This window comes from Gadus chalcogrammus, chromosome 8 (genome assembly GCF_026213295.1).
Source record: "Gadus chalcogrammus isolate NIFS_2021 chromosome 8, NIFS_Gcha_1.0, whole genome shotgun sequence".
Classification (NCBI taxonomy): Eukaryota; Metazoa; Chordata; class Actinopteri; order Gadiformes; family Gadidae; genus Gadus; species Gadus chalcogrammus.
The window spans coordinates 19,484,894-19,499,109 of NC_079419.1; the positions used below are offsets into that span (position 1 = coordinate 19,484,894).

Below are 14,216 nucleotides of genomic sequence, written 5' to 3' on the forward strand. Positions count from 1 at the left end.
CCACTTAGTGGTGACTACAGACACTGGCCATGATACATGACTGCATGATAGCCAAAGTAGAATGTTTTCAAATAAATACATTTTATCTGCAATCAGGTTACAAAAAAATGAACACACTGATCATCTCGATAAAGCTGAATATCGGATTTGATAATTGGCCAGGCTTATAATCGGTCGACCCCTACTTCAAAGTGTACACGGTATAACCGGGGTGGTTTTGGTGCTCTGTTGAAAGTCTATCTCTACTAATGACAAAAAATCCTCCAAGGATTGGTTGTTATTAATCACTATAATCCAGTTGGTGTCTTTTCAATATGGTATTTCCTGGTACTTTTATTCCTTTACCTTATTGAACCTAATTGGGTGACGGTTTTCATATCTGAATGGTGATCAGTGTTGATTTGATTTTGATGATAAGCTTACGGCTAGAGCTACTAACCGCCCTTCTCTCTCTCCCCTCTTTCTCTGTTCCGCTCCCTCCCCACTTCCTTCTCTTGTGCCATTAGACATTGACAATTTGGGTTTGGCAGCATCTCTCTGAGCCCCTCTCCGTCAAAGCTGGTTGACATGCGCCCCCCCCCCCCCCCCCCCCCCCACTGATGTTAACCAAACCTCTTGTGTTTCAGAGTCTGAAACGGAGATTACTCTCACCGTGGGACGAATAGTAGGCTCAGGTATACCCTCCACCCCCACCTGTTCTCCACCTGTTCCCCTTCATGTACTCCCTCCACCTCTTTCTGGCACCAAACCGCAGAACTTCCTCCAAGCCCTGCTGCTAGACTTCTTTTCAGACTTTTTTTTTTCTTTTTTTTTTTTTTCTTGAATACACTGGGGTGAGATTTTCTTCTTTTTGAGCATGGCCACGTGGCACTACCTTAAGGCGTTGTTGTCCTGTCCCAACCAAATGGGACTCTTAGTTATAGCCTTAGTCACAAATTACATGTTTGCCAAAACTGGCTTGGAGCATTGTGCCACTAATTCTGGCTAATCGTTATTACCTAATATCTTATTTTTAAATATGTATATTTTTAAATGATTTAGCACTCATTTAAATCATTGATGTGGGCTTTATTATCGCTGTAGAATTTAACTTTAATTTTGTCAAGGAAATTCCTTATTTTTCATCATCTTGTTTTCGGCATATGCTTCGAAGCAGCCAGCCATCCGCGAGATTTGTCTGATGTAATGCAACAGCGCCCTCTTCTGGCACTGATAAGAACTGATGGCACAGTTTTATTATTTTAGTATTACCTTTTGAACAAGCAGGCTGCAGGAGTTTCTGCGGTTTCCATGGTACCAGAGGCCAGCGTTTAGCCTCGTGCTACTGGCCAGAGCGCTTCCTTCTCCTCGGCCCGGTCTCTTGCTGCTGCTCACCTCCTCTCGGCAAACCTCACACTTTTACTATGGGAAACGTGCATCCATGTCCATCCTCTTGTCATCTCCACTACCACAGCCAACCCCCACCCCACCCTGTCCTTGTCCTTTCGGGCCGCGCTTGGAGTCTCCTCCCTCCTTGGGCTCCTCCTCCTCCATCTTCTGCTGCCTCTGTTTCTTTCTCTGCCCCCCGTAAGGTCTGCCTCTGAGGACAGCAAGACCAAGCAACGGAGGAAGACTTGTGGTCCTCCCTCCCCCTGCCAACCCCCCTCTGGGGCTTCCTTTCAGTTCTTACTGGTGTTAAGGGTTCCTACAGAATGAGGGGGCAATGCCATTACTTTGTGTGTCGTTATTGCTTCATACAGTTGTCGTATACAATTGTCATTACTGTGTGCTACACAACAGTAGACTATTGGATCGCACATCAATCAGACGTCTTTATTTAATCTTTCAATCTTTGTTTACATTCATGTAAAAAGAGAACAGGTGGGTTTTATCTGCTTTCTTTTATCTGCCTCCTAATGACCTTTTCATGAGGCACCTATGGACGACGACTCCAGGCGTTCATAGGTGAACCATAATCAGCGTTTCCCTGACTTAATTTTTAACCGACAGATTTTTTTGGCTGGCTTCTACCTAACCGTGCATCTCTGAACACAAATGCTCTTTAACTCTAATGCTTTTCTTTTACTTACTGTTGGTGTCCTTTACTTTGTTTCAGATTCAATGCTTTTGTGTTTTTTTCCTCTTTTTATTTTTTAAACAATGCCCAGGCTATTAATTTGATGAGACATACAACTACGGCTACAACAGCTGATAGTTGAATTCATCATATTCGTCATGACTTCCGTCAATGACTTAACGTTGCCAGTTGTGTAAGGTTCCCTTTTTTGATAACTGTTGTTTCTCCTCTCTTTCCTCTTCTCTTTTGCCTCTTTGTCTTTTTCTTCTTCTCCTCCAGTGTATGACAAGCAGGGCTTTCTGCTGAAGCTGGACACCAAGTTGTAAGTACATCTCCCGACTTTCAAGTCTAAGCTGGTGTCCTTCGGTCCATCATCCAGCCCCCTCTGTTGCTCTGCCAGGCCTTTCTGCACTCCTCTGCTAGAAGCAGAGGAGTTAAATCAGGGGTCGTTTACACGCCGTAGAACGTTACTCTGTGGGCTTTGATGCAAGCCTCCCAATATTCTTTGGGCCCTTTCCTGCTCATTTTACACAAACTGACGCCCTGCCTTGTTTATTAAAAATTTGGCAGATGTATATTTTTAAAGCCCCCATTTTCTATTCCTTTGAATATATGTTCCATACAGATGTTATTTGACCAGTTGGGGAACATTATGGAAATGTAAACCTTTTAAATATCCATCTCACTTAGTCTAATAATTATTTAGTCCTTACCAAACCTTGCCGATTTAATGTATCCAAGGTAGACACTCTCAAGATGCTCTTGCCTATTGATTTATAGTTTGGTTTATTTCATTAGTGTATTAAAAAAAACACTTCACTTATTAATGAAGCAGTTAGTGTCCACTGTGTCTCATGATGGGTGCACATTTCTGGACAATTGGTTGGACACTGTTGTCACAAACTGCCACAGCCATCATACTTGTAGCGGGTCATGGTTGTTATTCATTGTCATCGCCGCCCTGGGTCTGGCAGGGCATGCCTCTCCGCACTTGGCCTTAGCACTTTAAGCATGATGTCAACACACACTTCAGGGAGAGGGTCGGGGGGGGTTCTTGCATGGGACAGAATGCCCTCATTCTCATATCTCTTTCAGAGTGACCCATGTCACAGTAACTCCACAAGTTGTTGATGCCAGCACGGTTCAGCATTATTCTAACAAACCCCAACCTGAGCAAAAAAAACTATTTCCTTAAGGTTGATTGGCCACTATCAATGGTCTGTTTGGAAGACATGGAATTCATCTCAAACTTGGCAGCAGAGGTCTCTCTCACTCTCTCTCTCCTATTCTCACTGCACGGTGGGCCACCCAGTGGCTCCCAGCACAGCGGGCCTCCACTGTTTATTTGAACTGGAATCATGGCATAAAGCTGATTATTAATGAGCATGCAATTTAGAGGCTTTAGCCAAGACAGCTGTTGTAATTATTTCAACCAGAGACCAACTTTCTCTCCCTCATGCTGTGCGGTATTTGGGATCTGATAGCGGCCTTTCACAGGCCCGCTCTCTGTATCTTTCGTAAATGTTATGTATGTGCTTGTGAATGATCAGCAGCGCCTGCCGGTTGCTAATTATTCTCTCTATCGTTCTGTTGTTCTCTTCGCTCATCCCCAGGCCCCTAGAGCTGGCCTACAAATATGGCAACCTCAGCGAGGGAGCGTGCAAGCAGGGCTACGCGGCGGCCAAGATGACCACCATCTACCCCACGTGAGAACAACAGCACCTCTCTTCTTCCTCACTTCCTTATCTTGGTTTGCCCCCGGGTCTGTGGTCAGATCTCTAGATTGGGTTGGTCTGAATATTAATAACGTCCTCATGCGCCCTTCTTTTTTGTAATCGAGGAGGGAACAAAGCAAGGGCATTTTAAATCCACACCACAGGATTACAGAAGCCAACAAATCAGTGTCGTTTGGTGTCACGAGGATGTCAGACGGAGGCTGTCAAACTAGTATAACCAGTCACATGATGTCACCACTCTGGCTGAGGTTGGCCCCTAGGGGCCCTTACACCCCATGCTCTCCCACAAAACCCTCTTCTTGTTTTTCCTTCCTCTCATTCATCTCACTCCTCTTCTGCGACCACGAGAGTCGGTCCTTGTAAGCCCCATGCCTCACAAAAGCCTGTCTGTCCCTTGGGCCCCCCGTCCCCCCCCCGTCCCCTGTCCCTTCCTACTCATGTCCTCGTGGCCCGCAGGCCCTCCTTTTATTACCAAAGCAAGGACCAACTTCCTGTCCAGAATGCCCGTGACTCATCACCAACTTCCTGTTCCGTTGCCCCCAGACGGTTCCATGGGGCCGCTCAGTAGGCCCTCTGTGACGTCACCACTGGGTTCTTTCATCTCGCCACTTATCTGGAGCTCAATGTATAGCACTTTGTCTCTTTAGCATTCCTCTAGCATGAAGCTAATAGAGAGGCAATTTTCCACATAACTTATAATTGCGAGTGACATTTCAGTGCTAAACCTGACCCATTTAATAAAGAAATCCCCCCCCCCCAGTGTCATTAGCCATTGTGGTTCTCAAAACCAATGAATTTATGCAGATAAATAATTGGCTTGAAACATGAAATAAATCAACTGTATTGTAATGGATGTCTGCGGGAAAAGGCTTTAGACGCGTCGTGTTTCCTACTCTGGTTTGATCGCTGGCCATTCACCACGACTTGGCCGCGGACCAACTTTGCACATTAGCAGACCTGCGGTGCATGGGTGAGCGGCGGGGAGGTGCGGCGGCTTTCCCCCCCCCGCGTGCGCTCCCTCCCGTCCTCCCCTAACAACTTCCTCTAATCAGCCGCACGTGTCTGATCAAAGGTGGGTCCGACGCGCCAGGCCCCCCTGCCAGCAGCGGGCTGATTACTACCACCTTCAGAGCCAGAGCCCCACCGGTCAACAGGCTGTGAGGGGCTGAGAAGGAGACCCTTTATAGCAGGGGAGATGAGGTTATACGGTTATACCCGCCTGAGGGTTATGCGCTAAAGCACCACGTGCACACGTTTTTAGATGTTGTGTCCGTTTTTCCAAACATTTGATTTAATTAGTTTTTCCCTTTTTTATAATTTAGTATTTTGTTACTGGCATTCAAATAGTTTGAATGCCAGTTAATGCTTGATTGCTCTTTCTTTTTAATGTTTTCCTCTTCCTCGCGCATACTTGATCTGTCTTGCCTGGCTGGCAGCTTGACAAGGGTGAGTTGTTATTTTAGAAATGACACTGTAATTGGTTTGTGAACCAGCCCTCATAAGCCATTAACCCCATAATGAGCCCTAGCTTTGCTAAATTAAGCTGGAAAGGCAAATTAAGTCCAAATAAATGTAGTCAAATAAAGAATATGAAATGTATAGATTTCAAGTCCCTTTTTTGCGGTGTTCGGTTACATCTGGTAACGTCCACTTCCGGTTATAAATAGGTGTAGCCGATGACTCCTTAACTTCCAGCATGTCGCTTCCACCCTAATCATCTCCTCCTTCCTTCAGATTTGTCTTCTCTGAAGGGCCCTGCCCTACACAATACAATTAAGGCCGAATCCCATTTCTACCCCTTACCCCTTCCCCTTACCCCTCCCCCTTGTTTTGAATGGGTAAGGGGAAGGGGTAAGGGGTAGAAATGGGATTGGGCCTAAGGCCCAATCCCATTTCTAGTTGTATTGGAGCCCTAAATCAAGTGTTGGCAGCGACCTGAAGCACTGCGGTTGTAAAAACAGTGGCTTGGAGTGAGGGATGGACCAAGCTTAAGGAAATGCACAACACAATGCTGTGAATCCTTATGGGGAGCTCCTGTTCAGCTCTGTGGCCCTTTCTACCATCTCCTCTTTAAACCTCGAGTCCCTCCGTCTGTCCTCCTGATGCTCAATACATCCATGCTATCTGTGTGTGCGTGGGTATGTAAGCAGGCATACTTTAGTCAGGAGGTTAGTTCTGCACATAATGCGTCGGTTGCCCCCATCAGGGCATTAGCAGCCATTTAGTGACCCAGGGAGGAAAGAGACGTTCAAAAGTACATCTGCCATGTTTGGTCATGGTATACAATGCTCTTATCTTTGTGTCTCTTGTATCTATTCCCAATTATTAAACTACATTGCACTATGTTGTTGTGCCTCGTAATTAAGACCATAAACAATGTGGAACTATGAATTGGGCACATGTTCTGCCTGTACTCTCTTTCAAGACTTAGTAGGGTCCATCTGTAGCAGCTGTAAGTTATTGTGTGTGTGTGTGTGTGTGTGTGTGTGTGTGTGTGTGTGTGTGTGTGTGTGTGTGTGTGTGTGTGTGTGTGTGTGTGTGTGTGTGTGTGTGTGTGTGTGTGTGTGTGTGTGTGTGTGTGTGTGTGTGTGTGTGTGTGTGAGAGAGGGTGGGGGGGCCTCGCTCGCTCGCATCTTCATTGTTGCAAAATAACAAGACAGTCATGACGGACGAGTTGATGTGGGATGGTGTAAACACAAACGGTTGGTGTTTAGTAACAAAGCCCTCACACTCAGCCACGGAGCACCCAAAGGCCATATCTCGTTCTTCTGAAACTGCCTCCTAGTGCGTTTATTTTCAAAAGCGTAGCGTTGTTTGACTCGAGAGCAAGTGATTGGGGGGGGGGGGGGGGGGTTGACAGACACTGCAGATTTAAATCTCTTGCAGTAGCAGATTGGTGCAGTGCCAGTGCTAAAGGAAAATTTGTATTCTCCAACCTGTATTCTATATTCCCAATGTTTTAGGTCGAAGGGACTAATGGCGAAAACAAATACTGGACTTGTGTTGAGCGAGAGAACGCTGCATTCATAATCTGCTAAAAAGGGGCTGAATGTTATAATTTTGGGCAATAGCGATCTTTCAATGGAAGTCCTCTAAAAGTGCTTGTTTTCTGTTGGACAACAGATGGTTTAGCTTTGTGTTTTGGGTGAAAGAGAGTTGAGATGTAATGACAAAAGGGAAATTTTCAGAGATTTCAGACGAGACTCCTTGAGTTAGACATAGTTGGACACAATATAACAGATCGTGATCAAGCTAAATAAACATGTTTGATTTCCCTCTAGGGATTCTTTCCATAATTTTAGAATATAATCTGAGCCGGTCAGGGGCAGAAACTAGCACTTTAGAGGACCAACATTGATGGGCGCTATTGCCCCAAAGGAGTTAAACCCGTTTTCACAGATCACGGTTGCAGTGTTCTGCCCTATACTGGTCCAATTTCAAAGATTCTTGTCAGCATTAATCACTCGGACCTGAAATGATCTGAGACCGGGGTTCCGGTTGAGAAATCCCCAAGTTTTCCCATGTTGCGTCCATGTTGCGTGCATGAATCCCCAAGTTTTCCCATGTTGCGTCCATGTTGCGTGCATGAATCCCCAAGTTTTCCCATGTTGCGTGCATGAAGGGGGTGTGCTTCATGTTCATCAACTAAAGGACACGGGCACACATGTACACACGTAAAACATGCATACTTTGAGTGGGAGAAGGTGGAGAGCTGCGTCTATTAAGAGTGCAGCCAGAGAAACTTCACAAGTCTGGTTTGTCAACATAGCCAAAAGTCCTTATTTATTAGCTCTTCTCTGCCGTGGCAGGATGACTTCTTTCTTCCTGGAGTGAGATAAGGATTCTCATGTGGTTGGCCAACACCACAGGCCCATATTTCTTCTGTTTTCGTTAGTGGTTTCTAAGTGACTTCATTTGCCTATTAAGGGTGTGTGTGTGTGTGTGTGTGTGTGTGTGTGTGTGTGTGTGTGTGTGTGTGTGTGTGTGTGTGTGTGTGTGTGTGTGTGTGTGTGTGTGTGTGTGTGTGTGTGTGTGTGTGTGTGTGTGTGTGTGTGTGTGTGTGTGTGTGTGTGTGTGTGTCAAACCCAGTCGTAATTATGAAAACGGAAGTAGACTCCCCCCTTCTGGCTGCTTCTTGTTTGCATTCTCTTTATCTTCCTTTTTCCCCATCTCTCTTAGCTCTGATTCATTCTGTCTGTCCCCGTCTCTCTTACCTCTGATTCATTCTGTCTCTGTCCCCGTCTCTCTTACCTCTGATTCATTCTGTCCCCGTCTCTCTTTGCTCTAATTCATTCTGTCTCTGTCCCCGTCTCTCTTACCTCTGATTCATTCTGTCTGTCCCCGTCTCTAACCTCTGATTCATTCTGTCTCTGTCCCCGTCTCTTACCTCTGATTCATTCTGTCTGTCCCCGTCTCTCTTTGCTCTGATTCATTCTGTCTGTCCCCGTCTCTCTTACCTCTGATTCATTCTGTCTGTCCCCGTCTCTCTTACCTCTGATTCATTCTGTCTCTGTCCCCGTCTCTCTTTGCTCTGATTCATTCTGTCTCTGTCCCCGTCTCTCTTACCTCTGATTCATTCTGTCTGTCCCCGTCTCTCTTTGCTCTGATTCATTCTGTCTGTCCCCGTCTCTCTTACCTCTGATTCATTCTGTCTCTGTCCCCGTCTCTTACCTCTGATTCATTCTGTCTGTCCCCGTCTCTCTTACCTCTGATTCATTCTGTCTGTCCCCGTCTCTCTTACCTCTGATTCATTCTGTCTCTGTCCCCGTCTCTCTTACCTCTGATTCATTCTGTCTCTGTCCCCGTCTCTCTTTGCTCTGATTCATTCTGTCTCTGTCCCCGTCTCTCTTTGCTCTGATTCATTCTGTCTCTGTCCCCGTCTCTCTTACCTCTGATTCATTCTGTCTCTGTCCCCGTCTCTCTTACCTCTGATTACTCTGAGTCCACATTTGTTTCCTGCGAGGAGCAGGACGAGGGCGATCGAGGACTAGGGTGGGAATCTTTCGGTATCTTGATTTCAAAACCGAAGCAATTCTCCATTCAAAACAGGCAAATATTAATTCAAATTTGTAAAAGGCTTTCATCAAAAATTCAACTGATTTAGATTCAGGATCTAAATCTCAAAGAGATGAGACTCGCAGAACCAGGGTGGTGGTGGGGGGGGGGGGGGTGGCCCAGAGGTCCATTTCTCTGGGGGGTGGGAAAAAGTAGGACATGTGGGGAATGCATGGCTGTTTGGTTTGCGATGTTGTCCAGAGGATTTTTAAGGCAGTGAGGTTAAGACTGCAATATGACTGACTCAATTTTTTTTTTATAATTCAAAGATGTCTTCTCTGTGTTAATTGTGGCAAAATTTTGGTGCTGTAATGATCCATATCATCCTAATAGGTTAACGAGCAATTGTCTGAATGAGGAACTTTACAGCATTTCTTCTGTAATGTTTGAACGTTTCTCCTAAAAATGCAAACCATCTCTTCCTTTTCTTTCTGCCTCTTTTCTAAACAGGTTCATGAAACCAGCTCCGATGTTTCTTGACCGAAATTTTAAACGGCTATCAAAAGTCAGCAATTACTTGCCGCCTTTCGGTTTCAAAACGCAAGGTAAGGACATAGTGTGATATTATTTTGTGCTTCAAAGTGCACGATTTTTGTTCTTGGTTGCAAAGATTAGACTTGTGTAAATAACAGACACAGTGACCTTGGGTGTCTTGAAAGGCGCCTCTAAATTAAATGTATTATTATTTTTATTTAAATGGAGGTGATGATACATACCTTTTGATTTTTTTCATTTTAATCTCCAGCCATCACTTAGCCCCTGATATTAGAACTTATTTTTGTATGCATGCTGAAAAGAACAAATAATTGTTAACAATCCTCATGAGGCAAAGTCTACTGAAACTCGGCTTGTTTATCAGGACGATTAAACTGCTGTTGATCATGACCCAAGGCCCTAGGATACCCAGATGCTTGTTTTTTCCAAACCTGGATCATTCCTTCACACCTTTTCCGGATCCAAACACACAATAAACACATGGTACTTTGTGCCATGCTTAAAGAAGCATTGATGTGACAGGTGTCTTTTGGGAAGTCATTGAATAGATGGCTGTAGATGGTGTCGTGGATAAAACCCACGATCTAATACTCTAACAAATGACAAGAGGTCGAGAAGGACTAGATTTGATTGATCAAGGCTTTATTTTAACTGCAAAGATTAACAACATCACCTGAGTTTGTTTGCAAAAGAACTAGCTCTTCGGCTCCTGATCTCCGAGGTAACTAAAGCTGTGATAGCTTTAGTTACATTCTAAGACCACAGACGAGGAACCATGGGGTCTCTGTAAGAGCTCATTTACATGGGGCGTCGGGGTTTCATCGGAATGCAAGCATTTGTTTTGACACAGGAAGGCCAAGTATTTTTTACATTTGGTTCCATTGTGAATATAAATTATATTATGTTCTTATATAATTTATACTTAAAGTAAAGCTTACTCATACTTATTATCTAAGGGAACTTTGAAATAGACTGATGTCATTGACTACAGAGGGATGTCTTATCTGAGTCTTATCTGTTTGCCGGTCAACTCCGGACCCTCTGAGGTGTTGAATAACAGTAGAACAGGGTCTAAATCCTGCCCCTCTTCCCCCCCTGCTGGTACTATTATTTCAAACATTTGGCAAATATCCTTTTTAAACCTTCATTATTTTCTACCACAATGGCCAGATGAGCAAGCCTGACTTTGCCAGACCAATTAGCAAATGGGTATCCGTCTGGAAGTTCATTTTGGATTTCCGAAGTGCTTTATCAATGGGCGTACACCCATTATGCCACTGAACACAGTAGGACAGTCCTACAACCAATGGTCATTGAAACGTGCAAAAAATCAGCCATAGCCTTCTTTGGTGTTAATGAAATGCCAAATGGCTTTTCCAAGCACCTGTACAGTAATCGTGTTTAAACACCCCATATTATATGGGGTGTGATTGGCCCAACCCATGTCAGGTTTACTGGAAATCTGTCTAAACGGGATGGGGGCCAGACTCCTATGACGGCAAACTGGTTCACAGGCTGCATATGAGAAAGATAATTCAGGGATTGTCTGTTATTTCTAATCTATGTTTTTGTCGCATAGCTGGTGACATTTGGCTTACCGGGGATGCTAATCTCTGCACTAAACCCATATCTGCTGTCTTTTTGACAGTCTGCACTGGTTATTCTGGGGTGGCATTGGGTAACCTCGAGATTGCTAGTTCGATCGCCAGCTCCTCCTAGCTGAGACTTGAGATTTCACTGAGCAAGGCGGCTAAACCCTAACCCCATGCAAACCATTTACCATTCTCTGACCCTAATCCGACCTCTGGTTTGCCACGGCCAAAATCGCACCAACCCACGTAGACACAAGGATCGGAGAGATAACGCCGAAGGGAAACAACCACCTCTGCAGCGAGGTGTGCTAGGGGACATTTTCAAATACTTGCATAGCTTGCAGAAACACACGTAAGGGTACACTGAATGTTGCCTTTTTTTTTTTGCCACGCCACTCTGCAGCATTGCAGGCGAACGTGCCCGTGCGCTCTCAGGGTCGACGATCAAAGGGAGCACGCCCAGTGTGTGGGTGCTACACCTGGTCTCTGTTTTCATCACGGCCGCTGCAGGCAGGGGGGGGGGTTCCTTTTCGGCGGTGCTCATGTGGAGCGATGATACGTGTGGATTCTGAATAGAACCTCCACAAAGGATTCAAACTAGAACCGTCGGGAAGCCCAGCTGGGGGGAAAATAGGTTGATCCTATAAGTTTATTCTTACTTTGACTGATGCTGCCGTGCAGTGACCGAGGTTCACCTCAGGCCAACGCTTGGTTTAAAATGAAGAAAAAAGAGCAAGGGAAAGTAAAGGTACAAAGAGTGGGCCTCTTCCAATCGAGGATATTGCTACGAGTACCAGTCTACTTCGTTTCTAAAAGAAAATATGTGGGAGAGTCGGACCACTCTTCCTAATTGTCTGCGCTGACATTTGGCTTCATCGGCGATTGTAAAACCATCAGAGCCAGTAGAGGAAGTCAATTCATTAACAACGGTATTTATTTCTGTTGCCGTGGACCATGATTCAAAGCTATTGCTCCCCAGCGGGCACGTAAACACAGTGTCCCCATCCTATGCCTCTTCACTGTGTTTAGGCTGCTTCCCCCGAACACCGTGTCTGTGTATATGAATCTGGTTGACACCTCCAACTCTTCTCCTGTATTTCAACCCGAGACCCCCACCCCCTCCCCCTCCCCAGCCCCCCGCCATGCTGGGGTAAGCGGCGCGTACCAGACTCGTGTCTTAACCCTCGTGAGTCATTCGTCTTCGGCTGCACCCCGACACATACTTGGGTGAAATGTTTACCCCGGGTACTTATAACAATTAGCTTCCATGTCCAGAGCAGAAAGAGACGCCAGCCAGTTGTCATTCATTTCATTTTTTGCCCTCCTAGGGTCCAGGTGTGTTCCCTGGGCTGGTGTTTACGCAGGCCGGGGTGATGCTTGATTCAAGACATCGACACCACATCCAAACAACGGGCCAGTGGCCCGCCATCCTCCCTCTCCCCCCATGGGGTTAATCATTAGCCCTGTCGACCGGAGGCCTAATGTGTCTTCTAAATGGCCCGAGGCCCCCCGTGTCTCTGCCAATGGTTTTCATACTCTCTGCGCTCTTATAGGTCCGTTGTAGGTTGGTGCCGTGGATGTAGGGTGCAACGATGCACGTTTGTACTTGGCGTTTCAATCTCTTTTGACTGAAGCCTCATAATATATCTATTGATCGATATGCGAAAGAAAAAAAAACAATATGCGTTCTTTTCTGTAATATCTGAAACTTCCGAAAAGGTGTAATTCGGGTTGGATCATTTTATATCGTTGATATTCACGGATAACTCTTCCTTATTTTAATATTAATCCACTAAACCACAGTCTAGTCCTCTGAACGGTGAAGCTGTTGACACAGGCGCATCACAACAGCAGCAGACCCGACTCTGTTCGATGACTCCCGTATAAGTAGAAGAGGTGTCCTGTGAGGTTGCGAACGGAAGTCCGACGGTTATGGAGCGCCCATTCCTGCGTCCCGGCGGTACGGTTCTGAAGAGTAGAGCGGGGAACGTCCGTCTTGTTAGACGCTCTGTTAGCGTGACGCTCCGTGGAATGGCCCGCAGAACACGGCAGGAATGCGTGCTATGGCTAAACACACTTCCCACAATCAGGTGTTTTCCGGACGCTCGTGGACACTATCCCTCAGTTGCCCATTTTCCTCCTGCGAGAATGTGGTTGTTTGAAAAGCAGCATTCCTCTGTTGAGTGCTTTTTATGGGGTTTGTCTGTACATAAAGGACACGCACACGCACACACGCACACACACACAGAGTACCAAATTCTGTCTGTCTTATTTCTCCCAGATTTCATCCCCCCCCAAGCCAGAGCACATGTTGTTCTTTTATTATTCGTTGTCCATGGTACCGTCGCCCTCACAACCGTTGCAGAGGGCCTATTGGTCAGTCCTTATCAGGGGTTTGAGTAAACGGCCAGTCAGAGCGAGCCGCGAGGCGTTCTCTCCTCCACTGCTTCGAAGGACCACCTAGTTCGCCTCCTCCACCTTGTCTCTATCACTGGTGAGGTCCACGGCAGGTTGTAGGAAAACAATCGTTTCTTCCATAGGAACGTTTGGCTCGCTTAGCCTTCCATTAGCCTGGTTCAGTTTGATGTGTGAGGACCTTGATGCCACTTGCAGTGTACCCGGTCTAGACATTGTGTTTGGGTCATTCATTTAAGTCTGATATGTAAGGCTTGGTGAACTGTGATACTACACTACATATTGTCCAAAAAATATTAGCGGTTTATTTATCATGACGGCAACCTTGCAACCCTCAGAGATAATTCAAGTGGCTCAGGATGTATTGTATTTAATTCACAGCTAAACCATTCTTTCTTTTCTTTTTGCATTTTTGTTTCATGTTTTTCTGCAGAGAGGATCATAGAGATTATTTTAACTTCAACCAAGCAATATGGACTTGGTGAAGAGCTGGACAGGTAACATTTGAAATCCAAGGGTTCTAAATAATTAACAAATTAGACAAATGGTGTGGGTTCCCTTTTGGATTAACGCTTTCTTTGTTTCTTATTCAGTTTGAGCTGTAAAAGATGCATTATTGTGGGCAACGGAGGAATCCTAGCAAACAAGTCCCTGGGGTCCCGGATAGACGAATACGACGTTGTCGTGAGGTGGGCAAACTCCTTCACCTCCTCAAGTTATTTACTGTGCAAGCCCACAAACATAAACTGTTGTGATTCCTGTTCACGATTTGTCTCGCTGCATTATACAGCATTGCAGACTCTTGTCACCCCCCATGTTCATCAGCCCTGAGATAAAAGGGAAAGTGAATCTCAACAGTTAGTGTTT

At 45.6% G+C, this 14,216-nt stretch overlaps 1 protein-coding gene across 4 annotated transcripts in view; it reads left to right on the forward strand.

Moving 5' to 3' along the window:
* st3gal3b (ST3 beta-galactoside alpha-2,3-sialyltransferase 3b) overlaps positions 1-14,216 on the forward strand; it is a 43,942-nt gene that overhangs the window by 11,447 nt on the left and 18,279 nt on the right. For 3 of the 4 annotated variants that reach the window (XM_056596720.1, XM_056596722.1, XM_056596721.1), the window contains 6 exons: positions 627-674; positions 2,336-2,378; positions 3,670-3,762; positions 9,298-9,392; positions 13,783-13,846; positions 13,943-14,038. In XM_056596720.1, coding sequence (XP_056452695.1) covers positions 627-674; positions 2,336-2,378; positions 3,670-3,762; positions 9,298-9,392; positions 13,783-13,846; positions 13,943-14,038 — 439 coding nt within the window. The remainder of the gene's footprint in view (positions 1-626; positions 675-2,335; positions 2,379-3,669; positions 3,763-9,297; positions 9,393-13,782; positions 13,847-13,942; positions 14,039-14,216) is intronic. The other variant, XM_056596723.1, reaches the window with a different exon arrangement.